This window comes from Arabidopsis lyrata (genome assembly GCF_000004255.2).
Source record: "Arabidopsis lyrata subsp. lyrata unplaced genomic scaffold ARALYscaffold_6, whole genome shotgun sequence".
Taxonomy (NCBI): Eukaryota; Viridiplantae; Streptophyta; class Magnoliopsida; order Brassicales; family Brassicaceae; genus Arabidopsis; species Arabidopsis lyrata.
In genome coordinates this window covers 7,891,012-7,913,468 of record NW_003302550.1, presented here as the reverse complement: position 1 = coordinate 7,913,468, position 22,457 = coordinate 7,891,012, and the positions used below count along the sequence as shown (strand labels likewise).

The window sequence follows — 22,457 nt, the reverse complement described above, 5'->3', positions numbered from 1 at the left end:
ACTCCAATGAGACAGAGTAAACCTTAAAATTTAGATCAAGAAAGCCCATAAACAAAAAAGAAAAAAATTATAGTATAAAAAAAAAATGCGACCCATTTTTTCAAGATACAAGGCATGCTCACCAACTAGTAGGGGGAAAATAATGCTCCGTCTAATTATGTACTTTGTTAAAATGAAAGTTATATACTAGTTTACGTGCATATATGTCTTTATATATGTATATATTGAAGAGATTAATTTAACCTTTTATGTGCATTAGCGATTGTTTGATACGCAAGCCACTAAACTTGATGTTTCTTGCAGACACTTGTTCCATTGCCTTCCCAGGTCTTTTGTGTCTTGTCCACGATATAGTGTGTGTGTGGCTAATCAGATATATTATTTAATATGAGCAACGTAAAGAAAGATGGGTCCTTTATTTTTGGAATGATGAGTGTAGTGATACGTAACGGGTGATTGGAAGTTTGGAACCAATGTAGGAGAGGCTGATTACCTATTTTTTTTTTATATAATAAAATGTCGAATTTATTGGAAAAGAATAACGTTTTTACATTAAGTGTATCGTTTGGTAAAAATATTACATAGAAATTTCTAATAAAACTACTTTTCTTTATGTTTATTTTGAATCAAACCAAGTTTCCATACATCCATCGTTTTTTTTTTTTTTTACCCATAATATTTTATATCTCTTTATTCGCATATAAAGAAGATCCGGGTTCCAAACTTGTTTGTCGAGATCTCAAAGCAACTGTGTTGGTGGCAATGGTGTTTCTCCATGTTTCATGTTGTTCTGTCCTCTCTATATTGTAAACACGGTTTTTATTTTCGTAATATTTTTTTTGCTGAATATATTTTTATAGGTCAAGTTCGATAGTATTTGTTTGTGTTGTATTTTCGTTTGCTAAAATATTTTTGAACTTTCCTTTAGGTTTGTTTTATGTATCAGATCGTTCACAAATATTGACATCCATGAAATAACAAAGAAAATGATATTACATTTGAGAATTTTATGGACAAGCTCATTTGATCAATAAACCTGCGCAATGATCGTTTACTTGAGAAAGTATATTAACTCTTTGAAATTTCTTTCTTCAAAACATATCGATTCCAATAATTTTTTAAAAATCCGTTTCCACGTTTACAACCAAAACAGCTTCCGATTTCATGCAATTTAGGCAAAAAAATATACATTTAATATATTTATTAAACCGATTTAATTAATTACTCATATATATTTTATCAACTTCAAACCCTAGTATTCATTAGGAGAAATAAACTCTCCCCTTTAAATTTTTGGATGGCATAAACCACCTCTAAAAAACTGTTAATGAATGACATCAATTAATGTCATCAATCTTTTAATAACATGATTGGTAGCTTTTGTAGCGAGACATTTTATGGCTAACATTTGGAATGACTAAATATAATCCATTTCGTAATTCAGTAAGTTCAATGATCCAAAATAAATGATTTTCACAATTTCATAGTTCTTTTTTTTTTTTTTTTTTTTCGAAGGAGTTAAACCATGTTTCTTGGTATAATTATTATGTAGTCTATTCTACATTTTGTTTCTTTTCATGTTTTTGCATTTCTGCAATATTATCAACTAGAACTAACAAATCAGTCCTGCAGTATTATCAACTAGACCTAATGGAAGATGAAGATAAAGAAAGATTTAATATTTAAAAATAGAAGAAAAAACATCCAAATTTGCATGCGCATACATAATCCATAAATCTCCTTCTGATTACAGAACACAAGAAAACAGAACAGAATCAGACGCACACTAACTAGATCTCTCACATACACAGATACATACATACATACATACACACAAACTCTCATCATCTTTCTCGTTCATTATGCTTACAATCATGATTCTTGGTCTCTTAACCCGCATGCTCCTTCTTCTCTATCCTCCAAAAACTCTCCTATAAATACCACTTCTCTCCCACTAATCACCACTACCTCTCACTTCTCTCTATACACACACACAAACACATTTCCCCTGCTCTGTTCTTGCAACTTCCTCTGTTCTAATCGTAACATCTTCTTCTGATCTTTGCAATGGCAGTGTCTGGGTTCGAGGGTTTCGAGAAAAGACTCGAACTTCGGTTCTTCGACGATGACAAACCAATCACCAATAACCCTATGGGACTCCGTCTAATAGACTTCGAATCTTTAGACCAAGTCTTAAACGAAGTACAGTGTACGGTTGTCTCCGCCGTAGCGAATCGTAGCTTCGACGCTTACGTTCTCTCTGAGTCAAGCCTCTTTGTCTACCCAACAAAAATCATCATCAAAACATGTGGTACCACGCAACTCCTCAAATCAATCCGACCGTTGATCCATCTCGCACGTAACCTTGGCCTCACGTTACGCGCGTGTCGCTACTCGCGCGGCAGCTTCATCTTCCCTAAAGCTCAGCCTTTCCCTTACACAAGCTTCAAAGACGAAGTCATCGTCGTCGAAGAAAGCCTTCCCAAATCTCTCTGTTACCGTAAAGCCTCTGTTATGACGCCTTCTAATAACCCCTCACGTGCTTGGCACGTGTTCACAGCCAGCGCTGACGTGGAATCCGACGAGTCAGTCGTTGTCGTTGAAGTATGTATGACGGAGCTCGACAGAGTCAACGCTCGGAGCTTCTTTAAACGGAAAGGCGACGAGAAAAACAATAGTGATTCCGCAGGGAAAGAGATGACGCGGCTGAGCGGTATCGATAACATAAACGCAAACGCGTTTATATGCGATTTCGCTTTTGATCCTTGCGGTTACTCGATGAACGGCGTCGACGGAGACCGTTACTCAACTATCCACGTAACGCCTGAAGACGGTTTTAGCTACGCCAGCTTCGAGTGTGGTTTGTCTCTCTACGACGACGGTCACGAAGATATCTCTGAGGTTTTAAGCCGGGCCATTGATGTTTTCCGGCCAAGTGACGTCTCGATCGCCACCACTTACGGCGGCGAGGATTACAACCACGAGGTGACGAAGCGCGTGGAGCGCTTGTTGGCTAAGAAGCTTGGTCTTAAGTGCCGAAGCCGTATTATGGATGAGTTTCCAGGCTCCGGAACAGTCGTTTATCAGTCGTTCACGCCTCGCCGGAAATAGTCTTCGCCGGCGGAGTAAAAAACGAAAAAAAAAGGTTTTAATTAGGTTTAAATTAGCTGAGAGGAGAAAAAAAAAACAGGTGATGACGTGGATGGAGATGATTGGTTGATTTGGGTTTAAGGAGGGATATAAGTGGGAACATATATGATCATGCACCCCACTTTGCGCTTGTGGCAATGTCACGCCTAAGCATTTTTGAGGTTCAGTGTTGTAGAATTTTAGTGGGGGAGGGTAAAAATGGTTTGGTCTGTTTTTTTGTTTCTTTCTTTTATTTTCTTTCTTTTCTTCTAATGTTTGTTTTTATATTTTCCATTTAAATTATCCTAAATCTCTATATCAGACTGTTGATATACGGTTTTAAACTTTTAATCGGTCTTACTTTATATGGTTACAAATTCATTCACCACCCTAATTAGTCATAAGAAGTATTTTTACGTAAAAGTAAACTAATCATGCTGTCAAAATATGTTGTAAAACAACTTCGATAGATCCTTCTTAACTACTGTTCGATATGTTTTGTCGTTACCAAACATATCTTAAGTCAGGATTAGCACCACAATAATATTACCGACACTAATATTTGACGTTACAAATTCGTTCAAGTTATTGTTAGCATCGTTGTTTACTTTTACAAATTTGTAGTATTGACGGCTGTATAATTTTGTTGCTTGTCTCCGACTCCGACGTTTGTCATTTTAATTTGTCACTGATTCTAGCGCAAAACTTCTACTATACCGAACCCGGTCACGTATTCAGGTTCAACTAATGAACTGAATCAAAAACTTATGCACAAATTTTTGGGGTCCAAAATTTACATAATATTGTAGGATTAGCCGTTGGCGGCCTAAGGCAAATGTCTTTTTTTTTTTTTTTTTTCTTAATGCGTTTGACATTTAACATTACGAAAAGTCAAAAGAATGAAATAAAAAATTGCCACACTACAAAAATTAAAATGCAATAAATAAAAAACTCATAGTTAACAAAAGAAAAGGCAAGAAAAGTAAGGTTACACTTTTTGTTGCTGACCATTTAAAAACACAATAAATATTGTTTAATACTCCTCATATATGTTGGGGAGGAGTAGTAGTATGTAATTACTTTTAATAATCGCGCATGTAAATTTTCCCACCCCAACATATCAAAATCCAGTTTGCACGTGACAATAATGGGCTAAAAAGTAAACCAGAATTTTTATTATTTCCACTGTCAAAACATACTTATCTCCAGTTCATAAGCAGTAACCAAACTCAATCTTTCAAAAAGCTTCTTTGCTCTTCTTCAGTCACCAGTCAATTCGTATAATTTCGTACCATCAGACGGTTTCATGCTCTAATCAATAACAAAGAGAAGCAGCATGGAACTATAAGAATATAGCTTTTGGGAGAGTGATGCACAAAGGTTCTTTCTTTGCAAAGGAGTCATATGTAATAAAAACCAAATTTAACTAGGAAGACAACAAACCAAGCTGTCTGAAGTCTGAACAACACCACCATTGCTGTTTTCTTCTGTGAAATAATAAGCCTATGACACTTTAAGTTAAGTCTCAAGAGAAAGATTCTGTGCAATGAACCAAAATCAACGAGCAACAAAACAAAACCAAGATTACATAGTATGAAAGCTTGTACATTTTGGAACACAATCAGAGGAAACCGTTCTTTTATTCAATTTTTGCAAGACCGTGAACATATAAATGTCATACTTATATGGTTTCTCTATAAGAAGAAAGTAACTAATCAGGTATTGGCTCATCTCTATCATTTCTTCATTCTCCTTTCATGACATTCCTTCAAAGCTTGAACATCTTTAACCAAATTACAACAACAACAAAAGCTAATCAACAACATTGTCAATAAAACTGCCCTCACCTAAGTAAAATCCAATCAATCCATCAGTTCTTTGATCAATCAACTAGTTCCTCACTCAGATTAACTAGTCAACAATAATCCCAATTTCATTCGAATAGGTAAAAAACCCTCTAAAACACTCAGATTTCAGAATTTAAAAATTGAGATAGAGAGAGTGACGTACGTTTTTGGCAAGACTTCCAGTCCCTGTTGCTATCAACAAGACAATCCTACAAAATTAGGAGAAAACAAATCGAAATCAACGATTTAAGGAATTCGATTGGGGGAAATCAAAGAGGTGAGAAACACAAACCTGTAAAGACAAATAGAGAGAAGAACACTCCTTGAGCTGTTTCACATTCTCGTCGTCGTCGTCTGCATCCATTTGATGATTCGGCGGAGGAGGAGGTTGCGTCTCGGAATTGGGATTCTCCGTCACTCTCTTCTCCATTTTGGTGTTCTTCAGCAGACAAGAAGATTCAGAAATCCAAAGTCTCCGTTTTAAATTAAGGGCATCTTATTCTTTTGGGCTTTTATTGAACCTAAAGCCCAGGCCCGTTTAGTTGTTGTATTGTTTATTTTTTCACTTTTTATTATAAGAAGAAGCTTTCTTCATAAGTGGTCAACATGTAGATAAGTCGAAGACTCGAAGTTGAACAAAAGACAAGATTGTTGTCTCAAAATGACTTCAGCTCCACTAACCTTTGTCGGGTTACTGTGCCACGTGGCGTTAACCCACCAACGTGGGAGCTATCACAATCAATTGTGATTAAACTATCACTCAAACAATTTTTTTCCATTCTTGAATATCGAAGAAAATGTCATTGTTTTTGTTGCAAACCAATTTGACAACTAAAAGTCTAAAACGACATTTATATTTCGTCTAAAATTAGGATTTTTAACGTTTATCAAACTATGGAGAATATTCTCTGGCAATTTTCTGTCTAAAATGCAAAAATGGATTTTATATTAGATCTAAAATTAAGAAAGAGAGAAGAGGCGGATTTTCAGTTAATAACAGAAGAGAAGATGAGGTGGTGTAAGAGAAAACCAATGATCATGGTTACTTTCTCTCTCTTTCCTTAGTCTTTGATCTCTTCTCTCTTTCTCTCTCTTTCCCTTTTTTGTCTCATTTTTTGTCTTCAATCCATGGAAGGCCTTCGAGACTCATCCTCACAAACTCTCTCTTCCACGACGTCGTCTTCTTCGTCTCCCTCCTGGTAATTTTTCTTTCATTTTTTTCTACAGATATACTGTTTGATTGTTTCAGAAACATCTTCAAGATTTGCAAATGATTTTGTACCGTGTCTCACAAGTCATTTCATATGAAAATATACAACCTCAGCGATGTAGACGTTGAGAATCGTGGAAAAAAATTAACTCCTCCATCTACAAGAAGATCTCGAGCCGGTTTCTCTGATTCTTTCTCTTCTCATGGTAATTAATAATAAATGCATCATTAGGTACTTTTACAAAGATCTCATTGACTTGAGATTGTCCTTGTCCTTGTCCTTGGCATGAATTTCGTTTTCTGTGCAACAGATTTATCATCATTCTGTCGAGATGAAGAAATAACAACATTCTGCCCCATCAAATCGGAATCAGACGATGACTTATTAAGGAGCATAGAATCCGAAACTTCATCTTCCGTGGTGAGCACGTCAGACTCATCATCATCAGAAGCTCATCACCATCACCGTCATCATCATTCGTCTGGAGGTCCCAACAACGGTCACTGGAGAAGAGGTTTCTTCCGATTACTTAAGAAAGGATCATCCGCAATGCCATTCAACACGTTCACACCTCTCAAAGGAGTTCCGAAACTGACCAGACGGAAGAGCAAACGCATAAGGGACAACATGGTTCCCGTTATACCTGCTCTTGACACTGATGACTTGTTCTACTTCAAACCCTCCTGGAGGAACTTCTCTCTCCAAGATATTCAAACTGCCACAAATGACTACAGCCGTGGTCCGGAAACCTCTAAAGAACCCTTTGTTACATTTTCACTAGATAAATGCTTGTTTATGAAGTGATGTAACATGAACACATGTGGATATTATGGCAGAAAATCTGATCGGAGAAGGAGGATATGCAGAGGTGTATAAGGGACAAATGCCAGATGGGCAAATAGTAGCTATAAAGAAGTTGACTAGAGGTTCTGCAGAAGAGATGACGATGGATTATCTGTCCGAACTTGGGATCATAGTTCATGTAGATCATCCAAACATTGCTAAGCTTATTGGTTATTGTGTTGAAGGAGGAATGCATCTTGTTCTTGAGCTATCTCCTAATGGAAGCCTTGCTTCTTTGCTCTACGGTGATAGTTCCTTTTGTTTTGATGTTTTCCAATGTCATCTCAAACTATAATTTGGATCAAAAACCTAACAAAGATCCTTGTAACATTTTGTAGAGGCGAAGGGGAAATTGAATTGGAGCATGAGATACAAAGTGGCCATGGGAACAGCAGAGGGACTGTACTATCTCCATGAAGGTTGTCAGAGAAGGATCATTCATAAAGACATTAAAGCTTCTAACATCCTTCTCACTCAGAACTTTGAGGCTCAGGTAATGTATTAATTAAGGAAAACCTAAGATCTTCATATATACCTAATACCCTAATTAATAGTCTTTTAAAGATATGATTATGAAACAAGCATGAACTCAAAATCGCCTCTATTTTTTTTTGCGAACAAATGATGACTGTAGATATCTGATTTCGGGCTAGCGAAATGGCTACCGGACCAATGGACTCACCATACTGTATCGAAAGTCGAAGGAACATTCGGGTTTGGAATCTCTCTCTTTGTTATATTAGATCATATATGCGGATTGAATAATCTTTTGTGTTTCATAATATATCTCTATCTCGTATATATATGTTCATCGAGCAGTTACCTTCCACCGGAGTTCTTCATGCATGGGATAGTAGACGAAAAAACAGACGTATATGCTTATGGTGTCCTGCTTCTAGAGCTCATTACCGGTAGACAAGCTCTCGACAGCTCACAACATAGCATTGTCATGTGGGTATGTGATGTAGCCCTCTCTTATACCCTAGCTAGATAGAATCCTGATCTCGTATACTTTCTTTAAAAGCGATTGATTTTGTTTCCATTGTGAAATCAGTAACATGGGTCATCTATGTTTTTGTAGGCCAAGCCATTAATCAAAGAGAACAAGATCAAACAACTTGTTGATCCGATTCTGGAAGATGACTACGACGTAGAAGAGTTGGACCGTCTTGTCTTCATAGCTTCCTTGTGCATACACCAAACCTCCATGAACCGGCCTCAGATGAGCCAGGCATGCATAACAAAACATTTAATACCATCATTTAGTAACCAAGTTTCTTTTACTATGAAGTGATTAATTAATTTGATCACATATATAATGATGTTTGTTTATGATTATACAGGTTGTGGAGATTCTGAGGGGAGACAAGTGCAGCTTAGATAAGCTAAGAGAGCGAGAAAACTCCAAACTCCAGAGGACTTACTCTGAAGAACTATTGGATAACGAAGAATACAACTCGACACGATATTTAAACGATATTCATCGACACATGGAGACCGTTCTCGGAACATCTAAGGATTCTTGAAATGTCCTAGTTGCTAAATGCAAGACAAAAATTTCATTGAGTCCATATTTGTTCACTATAGAATTTCTATGATTGCTGAGGATTGCGAGATGAATCCGATCAGGATTGGATATTAAGTTAGAAGAGAAAGGACTGAAAAAGTTCAATATTGCTAAAAATACGTTGTACCTTGGTGTATGTATTTGGTCATGGTCATGATCTTGATGTATTGATGTTGTGTTCTTTCCTTTTTCCCATATTTGACTTCAACTATTGTTTGTTATTGTTTTTTTGTATGAATTTTTGTTCCTCGTTTCGTATTCACCTACTATTTAGGAAAAGACGCGGATTAGATATCTTGAATATTTATGGTCCGTTTTACTAGTTCGTTTTCAACAAGTATTCGATCCACTCTACTCTAGAAATAACTAAAAAATGTACCAAAAATTACAATTTCATAAAAACCTGGAAAAAAAGTACAAACATAAAATAAATTCCGCCATTTTTGAAAGTTTCTTTAGTTAATTATTTTTCAAATGTTTCCACAATTTTATTATACAATCTTTTTTTTTTTCTTTTCTCAACCACAATTTTAGGTCTCCGTAATCGGAAGGAGCCGGTTCGGTTCATAACCATTTCCCATCGAGTGATAAAAAAAATAAAATCTCAAAAAACCGAAACGCAAGCGACGTGTGCGTTTTGTCATATCGTTAGGCAGAGCTTAAACTTGTCATCACCGTTGAACACTTTCCCGAGAAAAAGCTTCTCTCATCGTCTTTTATTTTCCCGGAAAAAAAAAATCAAAATTTTTACTCTCTTCCGATCTCCTTTCCTTCTACCGACTCTCCAACATCTAGATCCAAGCGATTTCGATGGCTCACCGTGGATTATTGTTGTTGTTCTTTGCTATCTTCTCCGTCCTGCTTCAATCTTCCACTTCCCTGATTAGTTCCTCTAGCGTCTTCATCAATCCTTCCAAAGTCAAGCAGGTTTCATCGAAACCCAGGTTTCCTCAAAAACCCTTAACTGATTTTGGGAATTTCAAAACTTTGAATGTTAACAATTCTGAAAAATTCGATTTTTTATTTTCTTGTGTTCAGGGCGTTTGTGTATGAAGGGTTTCTCACGGAATTGGAATGTGATCATATGGTTTCTCTTGTGAGTTTTTTTTTTCTTGATTCATCTTCGGTTTTGAGCTTAATTTGGAAACTTCTCTTTGTTAAGATTCTAAATTTCGATGTGTTGAAAAGGCAAAAGCTAGCCTGAAGAGATCTGCTGTTGCTGATAATGATAGTGGAGAGAGCAAATTCAGCGAGGTTCGAACCAGCTCTGGCACGTTTATCCCCAAAGGAAAGGTTCGATTTTTCCTTTGTTTGCTTCCCTAATTCCAAGTTGAAAACTGGATCTCTCTCTCAGACATGTTCAATTTTGGAATAGATCGTGTTTCTTAGCTTTTGCAAATGACAGATTTGATAGTTCAAACTTTAATGTGTGACCAGCTTATGCTCCTTAAGCAATCTGTGACATTTATCCTTTGAATAATTGGATCATGGGCTTTGGAAGATTGTCCTCATGATATTGTTAGATTGTTACTTAGCTAACAAATTAATCCCGGACTTACTTAAGTTTTTGTGTCTAAATGGTAATCAATTATGAAATTTTCTGGATTCAGATCTGTAAATGTTGTGTCATTGTTATGATTACCTTGATCTGTTGCTCTATCACCTGAAGTTTTCTCTGGTGAATTACAGGATCCCATTGTTTCTGGTATAGAAGACAAGATCTCCACTTGGACATTTCTTCCAAAAGGTACAATACACTCTGAATTTTTTAAAAAGGTCACAACTAAGAGTATTGAAAAATCTTGAAAGCTCAATATGTTGAGTTCTTGAAAGATTTCAGAAGATATTCTTCATTAAGTTCTTTACTTTTCGTGGTGACAGAAAACGGGGAAGACATTCAGGTATTGAGATACGAGCACGGTCAAAAATACGACGCTCACTTTGACTACTTTCATGATAAAGTCAACATTGTCCGTGGTGGACATCGCATAGCAACGGTTCTTATGTATCTATCCAATGTGACGAAAGGTGGAGAAACCGTATTCCCTGATGCGGAGGTTAGTGCTATCGATGAGTTTTTGCTTAACATTTTCCCCAAAAGATCACTCTTGGGTCATTCTCTCTTATAAAGATCTGATTCTTATAGGTACCTTCTTGCCGAGTACTCTCTGAAAACAAAGAAGATCTTTCTGATTGTGCTAAGAGAGGAATCGCCGGTGAGAAACAAAACCGATAATAATACTACTTCTTTTCCTGGAAAGAAAGAAAAAGGTATAAGTAGAAAATTTACATCTTTTGTGGCTGTATGGGTATCAGTGAAACCAAGGAAAGGGGATGCTTTGTTGTTCTTCAACCTCCACCCAGACGCAATTCCAGACCCATTGAGCCTTCACGGTGGATGTCCCGTGATCGAAGGAGAGAAATGGTCGGCAACAAAGTGGATCCACGTGGACTCATTCGACAAGATTGTGACACCAAGCGGAAACTGTACGAATATGCACGAGAGCTGTGAGAGATGGGCAGTTCTTGGGGAATGCACAAAGAATCCAGAGTACATGGTTGGAACTACAGAGCTTCCTGGCTATTGCAGGCATAGCTGTAAGGCTTGTTAGACTTGATTTTACCTCTTCTTCTTCTTGTTCTGTGCCATAAAACTCTCAAAGTTTTCTGTTTTTTTTCGGAGTTTCTTTTGTTGTTGTTTCTTGTAGAGTTGTTGTCGTTAATGAACTTTGTTCTAAGGGGAGTTTTGTAAAACTATAACTGTTCCTGAAAAGAATATAATGTAAACACATAGATTCAGTCAAATACTTTATAGGTTATGTAATATGTGTGTTTTTCTTGGTATTGTCAACTAAGTACCATGTCTGGCCAGTGGCGTCAACTAAGTACCATGTCTGGCCAGTGGCACAAACCGTTTAAGGTATCACTCTTTTCTCGTATTGTTGCAATTTCTGTGGAGTATTATTGTCGTTGATAAACGTCTCTGGAAAAGAGCTCTGTACTAACTCGGTTTTTGTCTAATCAAGCATTGATGTTTCTGAACTTGGTGGTGTGTTCCATTTCTTTCCCTGTTCTTCAAAGCTTCCTATGACTGCAGATTGTTTCTTATCATCGAGTCTAGAAGCAAAACTCACATAGCAGCCTCTGAGATCTACTCTTTCGAGTATCTTTATTTGTTTTCCACGCAGTTTATCAATCAATATCTGACCATCTTTTGATTCATCCCCTTCAGCGATTACTTTTATGTGCTCAACTCGCAGTTTCGGCTTCAATGAAGCGTGATCTCCTCCCAAGAAAACTGCTCCAAGAATTTCCCCTAAGAACATGTCCTGCAACAACATTGTAGGGTTAGTTTGAAAACTAGACGAGAAATCTTGATAGTTTTTTTGCCTTTGCGTGTTTGAAAACAATCAAAGCCAAAATCATTTTTGTCTAAGATGAAACAGAATGAGAAGAGAGGCTTTACTATGTGCGTGTATCTCCTGTGATTCTGATGAAGAGCTTGCAATCTTGCAAGCAGCCGTTTCACAAACCGAGCTTCCGGTGTTTTCGCCGAGGAATAGAGTTTATTAAGCATTGGTTGAAAAGAAAACTTGCGTTGGGTTGCTAGAGGGATGAGTATGATGTTTAGACCTGATTCAAGAATGGTCTTAGCTGCTAAAGGATCAAGAAACATATTGAATTCAGCATATGCATTCGAAGGAACTGTGAATACGTTCCCTTTGTCAGATTTTTCACGGCTTATATGTCCACCGACGATGTAAACTTCCTGCAATTTACAACAGAAGCCATCTATTACATCTCGGATCTTGATGGAATTCATCAGAGAGAGTATCAGAAGTTCTTGCCTTGATTAGCGAGGGTGATTTTTTAACTGATGAGATAATCTTGGCTAAGCTAGTCAACGGTCCATTGGTTAGTACAGTGATCTTTGACACTTCATTAACAGATTTGGTCAGATTTTGCCAAACTTCAAGTGCCAGAGGTTGTCGGATTTCAGTCCGATCAGTGTCCCTCGGAGCTCCATTTGCCACTGAGTTCTCTGCAGTGTTTCTGAAGTGACATTACCAACACTGTTTTGCTGCATGGTGTATATTGCTACATGGTGTATATATAGGTACCTGCGAGGGCTTCTTGGGAGGTCACGAGCAAGACCATAGAGAGTGTCGGAATCAAGAAAACCACCACAGCCTTGGGGAACCGCTTTGGCGTACTTGCAGTCTCCAGCAGATGGAAAACCCGGTTCAGATTGGTTCAAGGCGAACATATCTCCTAGACCGATCGGAATGTCATCGCGTCCCATCATATGAAGAAGATCGTAGACCACATCAATTGTCGCTGCATTAGCCCAACCAGTTGGGCTCACGATAACCGCCTGGAGAATTCAGACTGATGAGAGAGCTGAAGTGTTACTTGTGTAAAAAGCAATAGTTATTTTATTAGGGTTACTTTTTCACCTAGTAACTTATGTAGCAAGAAATGATTTTAACCCCTTACCTTCAAATCTATAATTTCCACTGGAACTTTAAGGAGATAGAAGAGAGAGAGGAAATCTCCGGCGCTCATGTCCATATCGAAAATAACAGGCTTTCCTCCGAGCTGTGTGTTACTAAGATTTGCTATGAACAATTCTTCTCTATAGTACAGAAACTGAGTTGAAAAGTTAAACCTCCCTGTTTCTCCAGGCCTGTTCAAAACCTGTTCATTATATAAGTGACTCGGTTAACATAAAAGAAACATTTTTGATCTCTCATATATTTTTAGGGCAGATTAGATTATATTGGCCTCATGAGAACATAAAAAACTTACTTCCAAAAAGTCGTCATAGAACTCTCTATCCAGTTCACTGTTGAAGTTCTTGCTCGGTTTAGCTCGTGTTGCGACAAGTACACGAACTGAATCAGGCCCGAAGGTCTCTTTTGTGTAACCATCCTAATTTGAGCATAAATAAAAGAGAGATTGATTGCATTTTGTACTCTAAAACTGAAAAAGGTTTAGGGAAACACGTGTATACCTTGCAGTTTCCTTTTCCGCTTCTCGATATGCAGATTGGGTCGCGCAAACCCCTCTGAACATGACCACTGTGAACTCCTCCAAGGGTTAGGTTAAACTTTGGAGTTCTTTTTTTATAAAAGAATGGATTTGAACTGTCGGGTATTCCATAAGGTTCGTTTGAAGTAACAATGGTTATGTTCATATACTCCATCTCCGCGAAATCATTCTCACCTTTATTGTTGTTCTTATTACTATTACCAGAGTTTCTCATGATCGAAACTGCAATGCCAGCCGTGAAAGAATCCCACATGAAGTACCGCTGAAAACAATCCAAATCAACTTAGACAACTTTCAAACATCTTGATGGATTCTAAAGGAAACAAAAATGATAATTAAGTAACAAAGTGTCACCGTATAGAATTTTTCGGGTAACAAAGTGTCCCTGATGATTTTCAGAGACGAGAAAATGTATTGAGCTTCGTATGTTCTTTGATTCTTCTCGAATGTCTCAAAGAACTTTTTGTTAATTGGTATTGTATTGGTCGCATCTAAAGGAACCATAGTAATCGGAACACCTGAATGAAACACCTGTAATGAACACATAACACATGACATTAAACAACATTGAAGAAACACAAAACACATGCATTACTATAATATCTTTGACTGATCTTAAAACCTGGTAAGCAGCGAAAGGATCAGTGAAGATGTTGAATTCAGCGTAAGGATTACTTGTGAAATCTGTGAACAAGTTCCCACAGAATCCGGTGGGGTTTGGACAGCGTACACTACCACCCATAACGTAAATGTGTTGGATGTTATGTTTGAGGTAAGGAGTTGACATCATGAAGAGAGCGAGATTGGTGTGAGAACCGATCACGAAGATGCTTATTGGACCTTGAGAAACTTTGTCGAAGATTACTTTTTGTGCCGTTGGTTGCTCGAGAGGAGTGTATCTTCTGTTCCCCTGTTTTATGTACAACTTTTCGTTACATAATAGCATTAACTTTCCTTTTTTGGTGATTTATTTGTTGACATCATATTTTAATTATTGCACACAAAAAAAAAACATATTATAATTATTTATCAGTAAAGAAATTCAGTGAGGAAAACAAATTAAAACAGAGTGATCAATGGCAAAACATATCATGAACCACATGACTAAAAAACATCTTTGAAATAGAAATATATGTCAGAAGATCAACAGTTATCTCCAGTCTCCACCAATATGTGGTCTAATTGGACAATTTAATTTTGGGAGACTCACAAAAATGCCCCTTTTTCAATACCCCTTTTCAAAAATGCCCCCTATGGATGTCCATTTTTAAAAATACCCCTTTTATGTATAAAATGACTAAATTACCCTTCTTTTAATAAAAGATATCATAAATATATAAGGAAATATAACAAAATTAGGTCCACAAAATACAAAATATTTTTTGGCGGGAAAAGTGATCCCCCAATTTTTCCCGCCAAAACACTTGTAAAAATTTGTAAAACCTTTAAAATACCTTGTAAAATTTTCCCGTAAAATTTTTTCCCGCAAAATTCCGCAATTTTTTTGGCGTTAAATTTTTGGCGGGAAAAATTTTCTCGCCAAAAATTTACAAGGTATTTTAAAGGTTTTTTACAAGGTATTTATAAGGTTTTACAATGTATTTTAAAAGGTTTTACAACGTATTTACAAGGTATTTATAAGATATTATAAGATTTTACAAGCTATTTTATAAGGTTTTTACAAGTTATAAGGTTTTACAAGTTTTTTATAAGGTTTTACAAGTTATAAATACCTTATAAAACCTTAAAAGTCCCTTGTAAAACCTTTTAAAATACATTGTAAAACCTTACAAAACACTTGTAAATACCTTGTAAAAAACCTTTAAAATACCTTGTAAATTTTTCCCGCCAAAAATTTTCCCGCCAAAAAAATTTTGCAAAAAAAATTGCGGAATCACTTTTCCCGCAAAAAAAATTTTTTGGCGGGAAAATTTTTTGGCGGGAAAAATTTTTACGGGAAAATTTTACAAGGTTTTTTAAAGGTTTTTACAAGTGTTTGGCGAGAAAATTGCGGGATCACTTTTTCCGCCAAAAAATATTTTGTATTTTGTGGACCTAATTTTGTTTCAAATAAGGGTAAAATAGTCATTAAAAATTAAAAGAGGGCAAACTTAAAAATAAACTCTCAAAGGGGGCATTTTTGAAAAGGGGTATTGAAAAAGGGACATTTTTAACAATTTCTCTTTAATTTTTATTGTTCTAAACTAACAAAAAGAAAGACGCATCTAGAATTCTAGACCTAAATTATCTTATTGAGAGAATAAAATACCAGAGGAAGAAAATGTTTACGAAATCCATAATTGGAGTCAACGTCGAGTAGGCCTTTATGACCTTTTGGAATGGATTGTCTGTATCTGCATCCTCCTGCTGTTGTCATCCCCTGAAATCAAAAATAAATTTAATATAGTTTATCATAAAAATATGAAACTTTTGAAAAGATTATACAATATATTTTTATATGTATATATAGAGTAAATTTTTGATATAATTAATTTTAACATATAGAAATATATTTTTGTTTGTTTATCAGCCCTATAGAGAGAAAAGGACCAAGTATTCATAAATAAAAAAAAAATTTCTATGGATCATATTGATTACCATTCATTCGAAATTTTTATTCTATTCCTCTTCTACAATTTTTGTCTCTTAATTTTTTTTCAAATTTTTGTATATATTAATCATACTCGATTCATATTGTTACTGTGGTGAACACCACAAACTAATTTGTATTGGATACCACTATTTAGGAACGTGTTCAAAATCTTCACTTGAAGCATAACCAATTGTGTATGCAAAAATGTTAGAAACTTAGAGAATCATGAAGAAAACCTGCTCGATGATCGGAAGATAACCACCGACGTCAGGAAGAATAGTACCTATTAACTAGAGAGAGAGTGTAAAAATATGATATTAATCTCCTTGATTAGAATGTTGATACACATGTTCCTTATATACACTTAGAGTAAGCTAAAGGAAACTTTACTCCAACAATAACCATTATACATATATGTTAATAGCCCCCCTCAAGCCGAATTACTTATGAGGAAGGAAGAGGCTTGAAACACCAAGACGACCAAGTATGGATTTGAAAGGACCCGGATGTAATGGCTTGGTGAGTATATCCGCAAGCTGATTCTCAGTATCAACATGATGCACTTGTAAGAACCCAAACTTCACTTGATCTCTAGTTGTATGACAATCAATCTCAACATGTTTTGTTCTCTCATGGAAGACTGGATTATTCGCAATGTGCATTGCAGATTTATTGTCACAGAATAACTTGGCCTTTGTTTCAACCTCAATATGTAAATCTTTCAACATGTAACTGAACCAGAGAAGATCCTTTGTAGCTTGAGCCATGCTGCGATACTCAGCCTCTGTACTACTACCACTGCAAACCTCTTGTTTCTTAGACTTCCATGAAATCAAAGAAGTTCCAAGAAATATACAAACTCCAGATACTGAGCGTCTTGAATCCAAACAGGTTCCCCAGTCAGCATCAGCAAAGCCATTGAGGCAAATATCTGTTTTAGCAGAGTAGAATAGTCCTTGACCAGGATTACCTTTAAGGTACTTCAAAACATTCTGAGCTGCATGCATATGCACATCAGTAGCACATGAGAGAAAACGACTCAGCTTATGTACCGCAAAGGTAATGTCTGGCCGAGTTACACAAAGGTATAGAAGGCGGCCTATCAATTCCCTGTATGATGTTGCATTCTCAAGTAATGTACCAGTCTCTGTTGTTAGAGAAACTTTTGGATCCATAGGTACAGAACGAGGTTTACAGCCCAATAATCCTGCATCAGTAAGAAGGTCCAGGCAATATTTCCTTTGACAAACAGAGATGCCTTCTGAATTCCTAGCAATCTCAAGACCAAGAAAGAATCTAGCCTGACCTAGATCTTTTATCTTAAAATGATCTGCAAGATGTGCTTTGACTGAAGTAACATGCTCATTATCATTACTGACAATGAGAATGTCATCAACATACACAAGAATGGCAATGAATGATGTACCTTGCAGCCTGACAAACAGTGTTTCATCTGAGTGAGATTGAACGAATCCTGCATCCAAAAGTGCTTTAGAAAGACACTTATACCATTGACGAGACGCCTGTTTCAATCCATAGATGGACTTATGAAGCTTGCAGACTGGATTAGGAGGAAGAGAACCAGAAACTGGTGTATAACCCTGCGGCAAACTCATATAAATTTCTTCATCAAGCTCACTATGCAGGAAAGCGTTAGTAACATCCATCTGAGTTAAGCTCCAAGCCTTCTTAGCAGCTAAACCAAGTATTAATTTGACACTGGCCAATTTAGCAACTGGTGAGAAAGTGTCAAAATAATCCACTCCTTCTTGCTGAGTGAATCCCTTTGCTACTAAACGCGCCTTGTACCTTTCAACAGTACCATCAGGATTGTATTTAATCGTGTAAACCCACTTACACCCAACAACATTCTTCCCTGGAGGCAAAGACACAAAACTCCAAGTTTTATTCAATTCTATAGCCTCAAGTTCCACATCCATCGCTTTAGTCCATTGCACAGATACAATAGCTTGTTTAAAGGTTTTGGGTTCTGTTTCAATGGAGTAAGAAAGAGTAAAAGCCTGATATGGGGATTTTAAGGCAGAGTAGGATAAAACAGAAGAAATGGGATATGGTGTGGTAAAGACTTTGAGTGGAGGGAAAGATTTTTTAGGTGGAGAAGAAATTTGTGTGAAAGAACAGTGATAGTCAGTTAAGTAGCTAGGAGCCTTACCTGTGCGTTTTGGCCGAGCAACAGGAAGTGAAACAACAGCAGTCTCTGTTGTAACTGTTTCTTGTGAAATAGGTGTGACACTAGAGTGTGTAAGTGATGATGGTAATGTAGATGATGCAGCTGAATGATCATTAGGCAATGATGATTGACTAGATGAAGCATGCATATTATCTTGCAAATCATTATGAAGATGAATAGGTAATGGTAAAATAGTGTTACTAAAAATCTCAGAATTTGAAGATGCTGGATTATCATGAAAAGGGAAAATAGTTTCATGGAATATAACATTTCTAGACACCGAAACAATGTTAGATTCAAGATGAAGTACTTTATACCCTTTATATCCAGAAGAGTAACCTAAGAAAACACATTTTTCTGAACGAGGAGTAAACTTTGTTCTATCTTTTTGTAAAGTGGAAACATAACAGAGACAACCAAAACATTTTAAAAAATCATAAGTAGGTTTTCTTTTTGTAAGAAGTTCATATGGTGATAAATTTTTGAGTAAAACAGATGGTAAACGATTTATAAGGAAAACAGCAGTTAACAAGCAATCACTCCAATATGCAATAGGAACATTCGATTGAAACAACAATGATCTTGCAACATTTAGTAAATGTTGATGCTTGCGTTCTACTACAGAATTTTGTTGAGGTGTGTATGCACAAGAGAATTGATGTATCATTCCATGTTCTTTAACAATAGAAGTAAATGCAAGCTCAAGAGCATTATCAGTTCTAATCATTTTAATGACAGCTTTATATTGTGTAAGAACATGCTTAATAAAAGATAAGAAATGTTGTGTAACTTCACTTTTATTCTTCATCATATAAACCCATGTTACACGTGTACAATCATCAACTATTGTAAGAAAGTATTTATATCCTTCTACAGACTCTATAGAGAAAGGACCCCACACATCTAAATGAATTAGATCAAATGGAAGTGAAGACAAATGATTATGAGACTCATAAGACAATCTTTTTTGTTTTGCTAAGTGACAGATGGAACAATGAGATGGATGTTTAAAAACAGACTTAGACAAAGAAAGAGTACCAGAAATGCATTGTAACTTGTCAGCAGATGGGTGTCCAAGGCGTTGGTGCCAAAGAATTCCATCAGCCATCAAGGATCCAGAGAATTCATCATGAGTAGAAGGTGGATCAAGTTGTAATATGTAGAGATTATGCAGAAGTATGCCTCTACCAATCGTCAAGCCCTGAATAAACTCCTGAATTATACAAGAATCAACATAAAAATGAGCAGAGCAATGATTTGTTTTTAAAAGACTACTCACAGAAATCAAATTGAATTTGAATGAAGGAACATGTAAAACATCATGAAGAATGAGTGAATGAGATAGTGATATTGTGCCCGTGTGTGTGATATTTACTCTAGTGTCATTAGGAAGTGAAACAGTTACTCCAGAAACTGTAGTAGTTTCACCAAACATTGCTAAGTCAGAACACACATGTGTAGTAGCACCACTATCTATAATCCAACTACCATGAGGAAGATTAGAGTATAAAGATGAGAGACATTGATGTTGGAATGTTAATTGATCATTTTCATATCGAAGAGATGAAGAAGGAAAAGGAATTATACCCGATGATGATTGAACAGCCATTATACCATGTTCTGTGACTTTTGATGTGGATGGGGAAGGTGCCAAAGGCTCTGAAACTTGAATATGACTTGAGAGTTGTTGAATCAATGTCTGAATTTGATCTCCATTCAGCTTGCTAATATCCAAATTCATAGCATCTATTGCTGATGGTGGAGTATAGGGAATAGGACTAGTCATCACATTGGCAACTGAATGAGGTCTAGAGACAGTGTTTGGAGAATATCCTCTAGGCTGGAAATTAGATGGAGCAGATGATCTCTGAGGTTGATAGTTAGAGAAAGTGCTCTTAAATCCTGGAATGTAGCCGGGAGGATATCCATGAAGCTTAAAGCATTTTTGTATAACGTGACCAGTTTGACCACAGTGAGTACAGATAGGTCGTGGTGCACGAGGACGATATCCATTCTGAATAGCAAAAGCTGTATTATCCAGCTGACCTTGATATGAAGAAACATCTTGAGAATAATGGTTGGATGATCCAGATGCTTGATTTGGTCCTGAAGTTTGAAAAACTACAGGTTCTGATGTAGAAGGCTTAATACTTCTCTGTCTTTCATCCTGAGTCACCATATTAAAAGCATCCTCAATAGTTGGAATCGGTTTTAACATCAAGATGTGTCTCCTTGTAGACTCATATGACTCATTCAGTCCCATAAGGAATTTGGTTACACGGCTCCTCTGCTGCAGTTTTTCCCATAACAATGCAGCATTACACTCGCACCTACCACAAGTGCAAACAGGTAGCTCTACATAATTTCTATATTCTTCCCATAACGTCACAAGTTCAGTATAATAAGCACTTACATCCATAGCACCCTGTTGAATAATACTCAGACGCTGTTCAATCTCATAAACCCTAGGTGCATCATCTTGTTTAAATCTAGCTAAGAGATTATTCCAGATTCCCTCCGCAGTAGATATAAACAACAAGCTTTGACCAATCTTTTTACACACAGAATTCATCAACCACGTTGCAACCATGTCATTGCAACGTGACCATGAGCCAAAATCACGATGATCAGATGATGGTTTAGTGATAGTACCGTCAATGAATCCAAGTTTATTGCGCACATTGAGTGCCATTCGAACAGATCTTCTCCAAGAATGAAAGTCAGCTCCAGTAGTGAGACGATCGGATACAAGATTCAGTCCCGCATGATCTGAGCTGTGCAAGTAGAAAGGATTCTCATATTGATCAATCGATGGACGCGAGCAATCCAAATCGGAGCCTGATATCGCCATTAGACAAATTCAAGAATCGATGAAAAATTGATGTTAGAAATGAAATCGTGTTGAATATACGATCTTTCGTGATGAATCAGATAAACGAATCGATCAGAAAGATGAAAGAGATTTAGAGCAATTGCTTCTGTGATGAATGGAAAAATGATTCGCGAAATCGATTGCGATTATGATGAAATCGAGATCTCCATTGATGAAATTGGAGCTCGACGAAACAAGAAATGGAAGATTTAGGATGATAACGATGGTGATTTCATTGATTTGAGCTGAAATCGAAGAAGAAGAAGAAGAAGATGATGATATTGCGGAAGAAGCTTTGAGATTTCTGTTATAGAGAGAGAAAATCTCAATTTTGCTCTGATACCATATTAACTAGAGAGAGAGTGTAAAAATATGATATTAATCTCCTTGATTAGAATGTTGATACACATGTTCCTTATATACACTTAGAGTAAGCTAAAGGAAACTTTACTCCAACAATAACCATTATACATATATGTTAATAGTACCATCATCGAGAATCCCACCTTCACCTCCAATACCAACGGGGATATCGTCACGACCCATCATGTAAAGAATGTCGTATATATGATTCACTCCATGTCCTGCGTTTGTCCAAGCGTTGGCACTTAATGTAATCCCCTGTTTCAAAAAACAGAGCATTAACAGAATTAAAGAAACGTTCAAGAATAGAGTGTAAGAATGACGGCGAAGTGATGTGCTAAGGCTCACGACTAGATCGAATTCTGTTTTATTGAGCTTCAAGAGGTACAACAGAGCGATGAAGTCGTCTGTGTCGACATCTGTGTCCAATAGAATACGGTGTGGGCTAGACAGAACACATGTGAGGTCATGACCTAAGAGTCCAATAATGGTGACGACTAGAACAAACCTTTGTGGGTTAACCATCGCAAAGAAGAAGAAGAAGAAACTCAGAGAATTCTGTTTCTTGTCTGTATTTAAAATCAAAACACTAAGAAAAAGGACAAAAAGGTTAACAACAAGGTTACCATTTTAAGAAAACATCATCTTACCTTACACTTTTTAAGTAACTAATCTTAATATTATGATTATATATTTTTATTGTTGATAATTCTTATATATTTAGAACTAATTAATGGATAGCTAATGCGGGTTGAGGACTAGTCCTCAAACTTTGAATTATAAAATACG

At 36.5% G+C, this 22,457-nt stretch overlaps 7 protein-coding genes across 7 annotated transcripts; 3 read left to right on the top strand and 4 right to left on the bottom strand.

Moving 5' to 3' along the window:
- The first annotated feature begins 663 nt into the window (after window positions 1–663).
- Window positions 664–3,517, top strand: LOC9307920 (S-adenosylmethionine decarboxylase proenzyme 4). The gene has a single exon (XM_002873873.2). It carries the CDS (start codon window positions 2,068–2,070, stop codon window positions 3,109–3,111), a length of 1,044 nt encoding a protein of 347 aa, XP_002873919.1. The 5' UTR covers window positions 664–2,067; the 3' UTR covers window positions 3,112–3,517.
- A 1,152-nt stretch (window positions 3,518–4,669) lies between these two features.
- LOC9309986 lies at window positions 4,670–5,447 on the bottom strand. The gene is made up of 3 exons (XM_002871804.2): window positions 5,269–5,447; window positions 5,140–5,185; window positions 4,670–4,912 (listed from the first exon to the last, which is right to left on the bottom strand). Exons 1-3 carry the CDS (start codon window positions 5,404–5,406, stop codon window positions 4,866–4,868), a joined length of 231 nt encoding a protein of 76 aa, XP_002871850.1. The 5' UTR covers window positions 5,407–5,447; the 3' UTR covers window positions 4,670–4,865.
- A 487-nt stretch (window positions 5,448–5,934) lies between these two features.
- On the top strand, window positions 5,935–8,851 carry LOC9309985 (receptor-like cytosolic serine/threonine-protein kinase RBK2). Its single transcript, XM_002873872.2, has 9 exons — window positions 5,935–6,175; window positions 6,301–6,392; window positions 6,498–6,926; window positions 7,024–7,275; window positions 7,369–7,523; window positions 7,665–7,744; window positions 7,850–7,985; window positions 8,112–8,261; window positions 8,374–8,851. Exons 1-9 carry the CDS (start codon window positions 6,105–6,107, stop codon window positions 8,554–8,556), a joined length of 1,548 nt encoding a protein of 515 aa, XP_002873918.1. The 5' UTR covers window positions 5,935–6,104; the 3' UTR covers window positions 8,557–8,851.
- Window positions 8,852–9,256: 405 nt separating this feature from the next.
- LOC9307919 (probable prolyl 4-hydroxylase 4) lies at window positions 9,257–11,402 on the top strand. The gene is made up of 7 exons (XM_021022943.1): window positions 9,257–9,541; window positions 9,636–9,693; window positions 9,786–9,890; window positions 10,287–10,344; window positions 10,479–10,654; window positions 10,744–10,813; window positions 10,914–11,402. The coding sequence occupies exons 1-7, from the start codon at window positions 9,408–9,410 to the stop codon at window positions 11,207–11,209; spliced, it is 897 nt and encodes a 298-aa protein (XP_020878602.1). The 5' UTR covers window positions 9,257–9,407; the 3' UTR covers window positions 11,210–11,402.
- A 15-nt stretch (window positions 11,403–11,417) lies between these two features.
- On the bottom strand, window positions 11,418–14,130 carry LOC9307918. The gene is made up of 7 exons (XM_021022944.1): window positions 13,612–14,130; window positions 13,407–13,529; window positions 13,095–13,295; window positions 12,700–12,972; window positions 12,446–12,637; window positions 12,064–12,366; window positions 11,418–11,926 (listed from the first exon to the last, which is right to left on the bottom strand). The coding sequence occupies exons 1-7, from the start codon at window positions 13,900–13,902 to the stop codon at window positions 11,615–11,617; spliced, it is 1,695 nt and encodes a 564-aa protein (XP_020878603.1). The 5' UTR covers window positions 13,903–14,130; the 3' UTR covers window positions 11,418–11,614.
- Window positions 14,116–22,272, bottom strand: LOC9307917. Its single transcript, XM_021020131.1, has 4 exons — window positions 21,794–22,272; window positions 16,479–16,525; window positions 15,919–16,029; window positions 14,116–14,559 (listed from the first exon to the last, which is right to left on the bottom strand). Exons 1-4 carry the CDS (start codon window positions 22,191–22,193, stop codon window positions 14,116–14,118), a joined length of 1,002 nt encoding a protein of 333 aa, XP_020875790.1. The 5' UTR covers window positions 22,194–22,272.
- On the bottom strand, window positions 19,213–21,436 carry LOC110227696. Its single transcript, XM_021022942.1, has 2 exons — window positions 20,021–21,436; window positions 19,213–19,646 (listed from the first exon to the last, which is right to left on the bottom strand). The coding sequence occupies exons 1-2, from the start codon at window positions 21,282–21,284 to the stop codon at window positions 19,618–19,620; spliced, it is 1,293 nt and encodes a 430-aa protein (XP_020878601.1). The 5' UTR covers window positions 21,285–21,436; the 3' UTR covers window positions 19,213–19,617.
- Window positions 22,273–22,457: the final 185 nt, after the last annotated feature.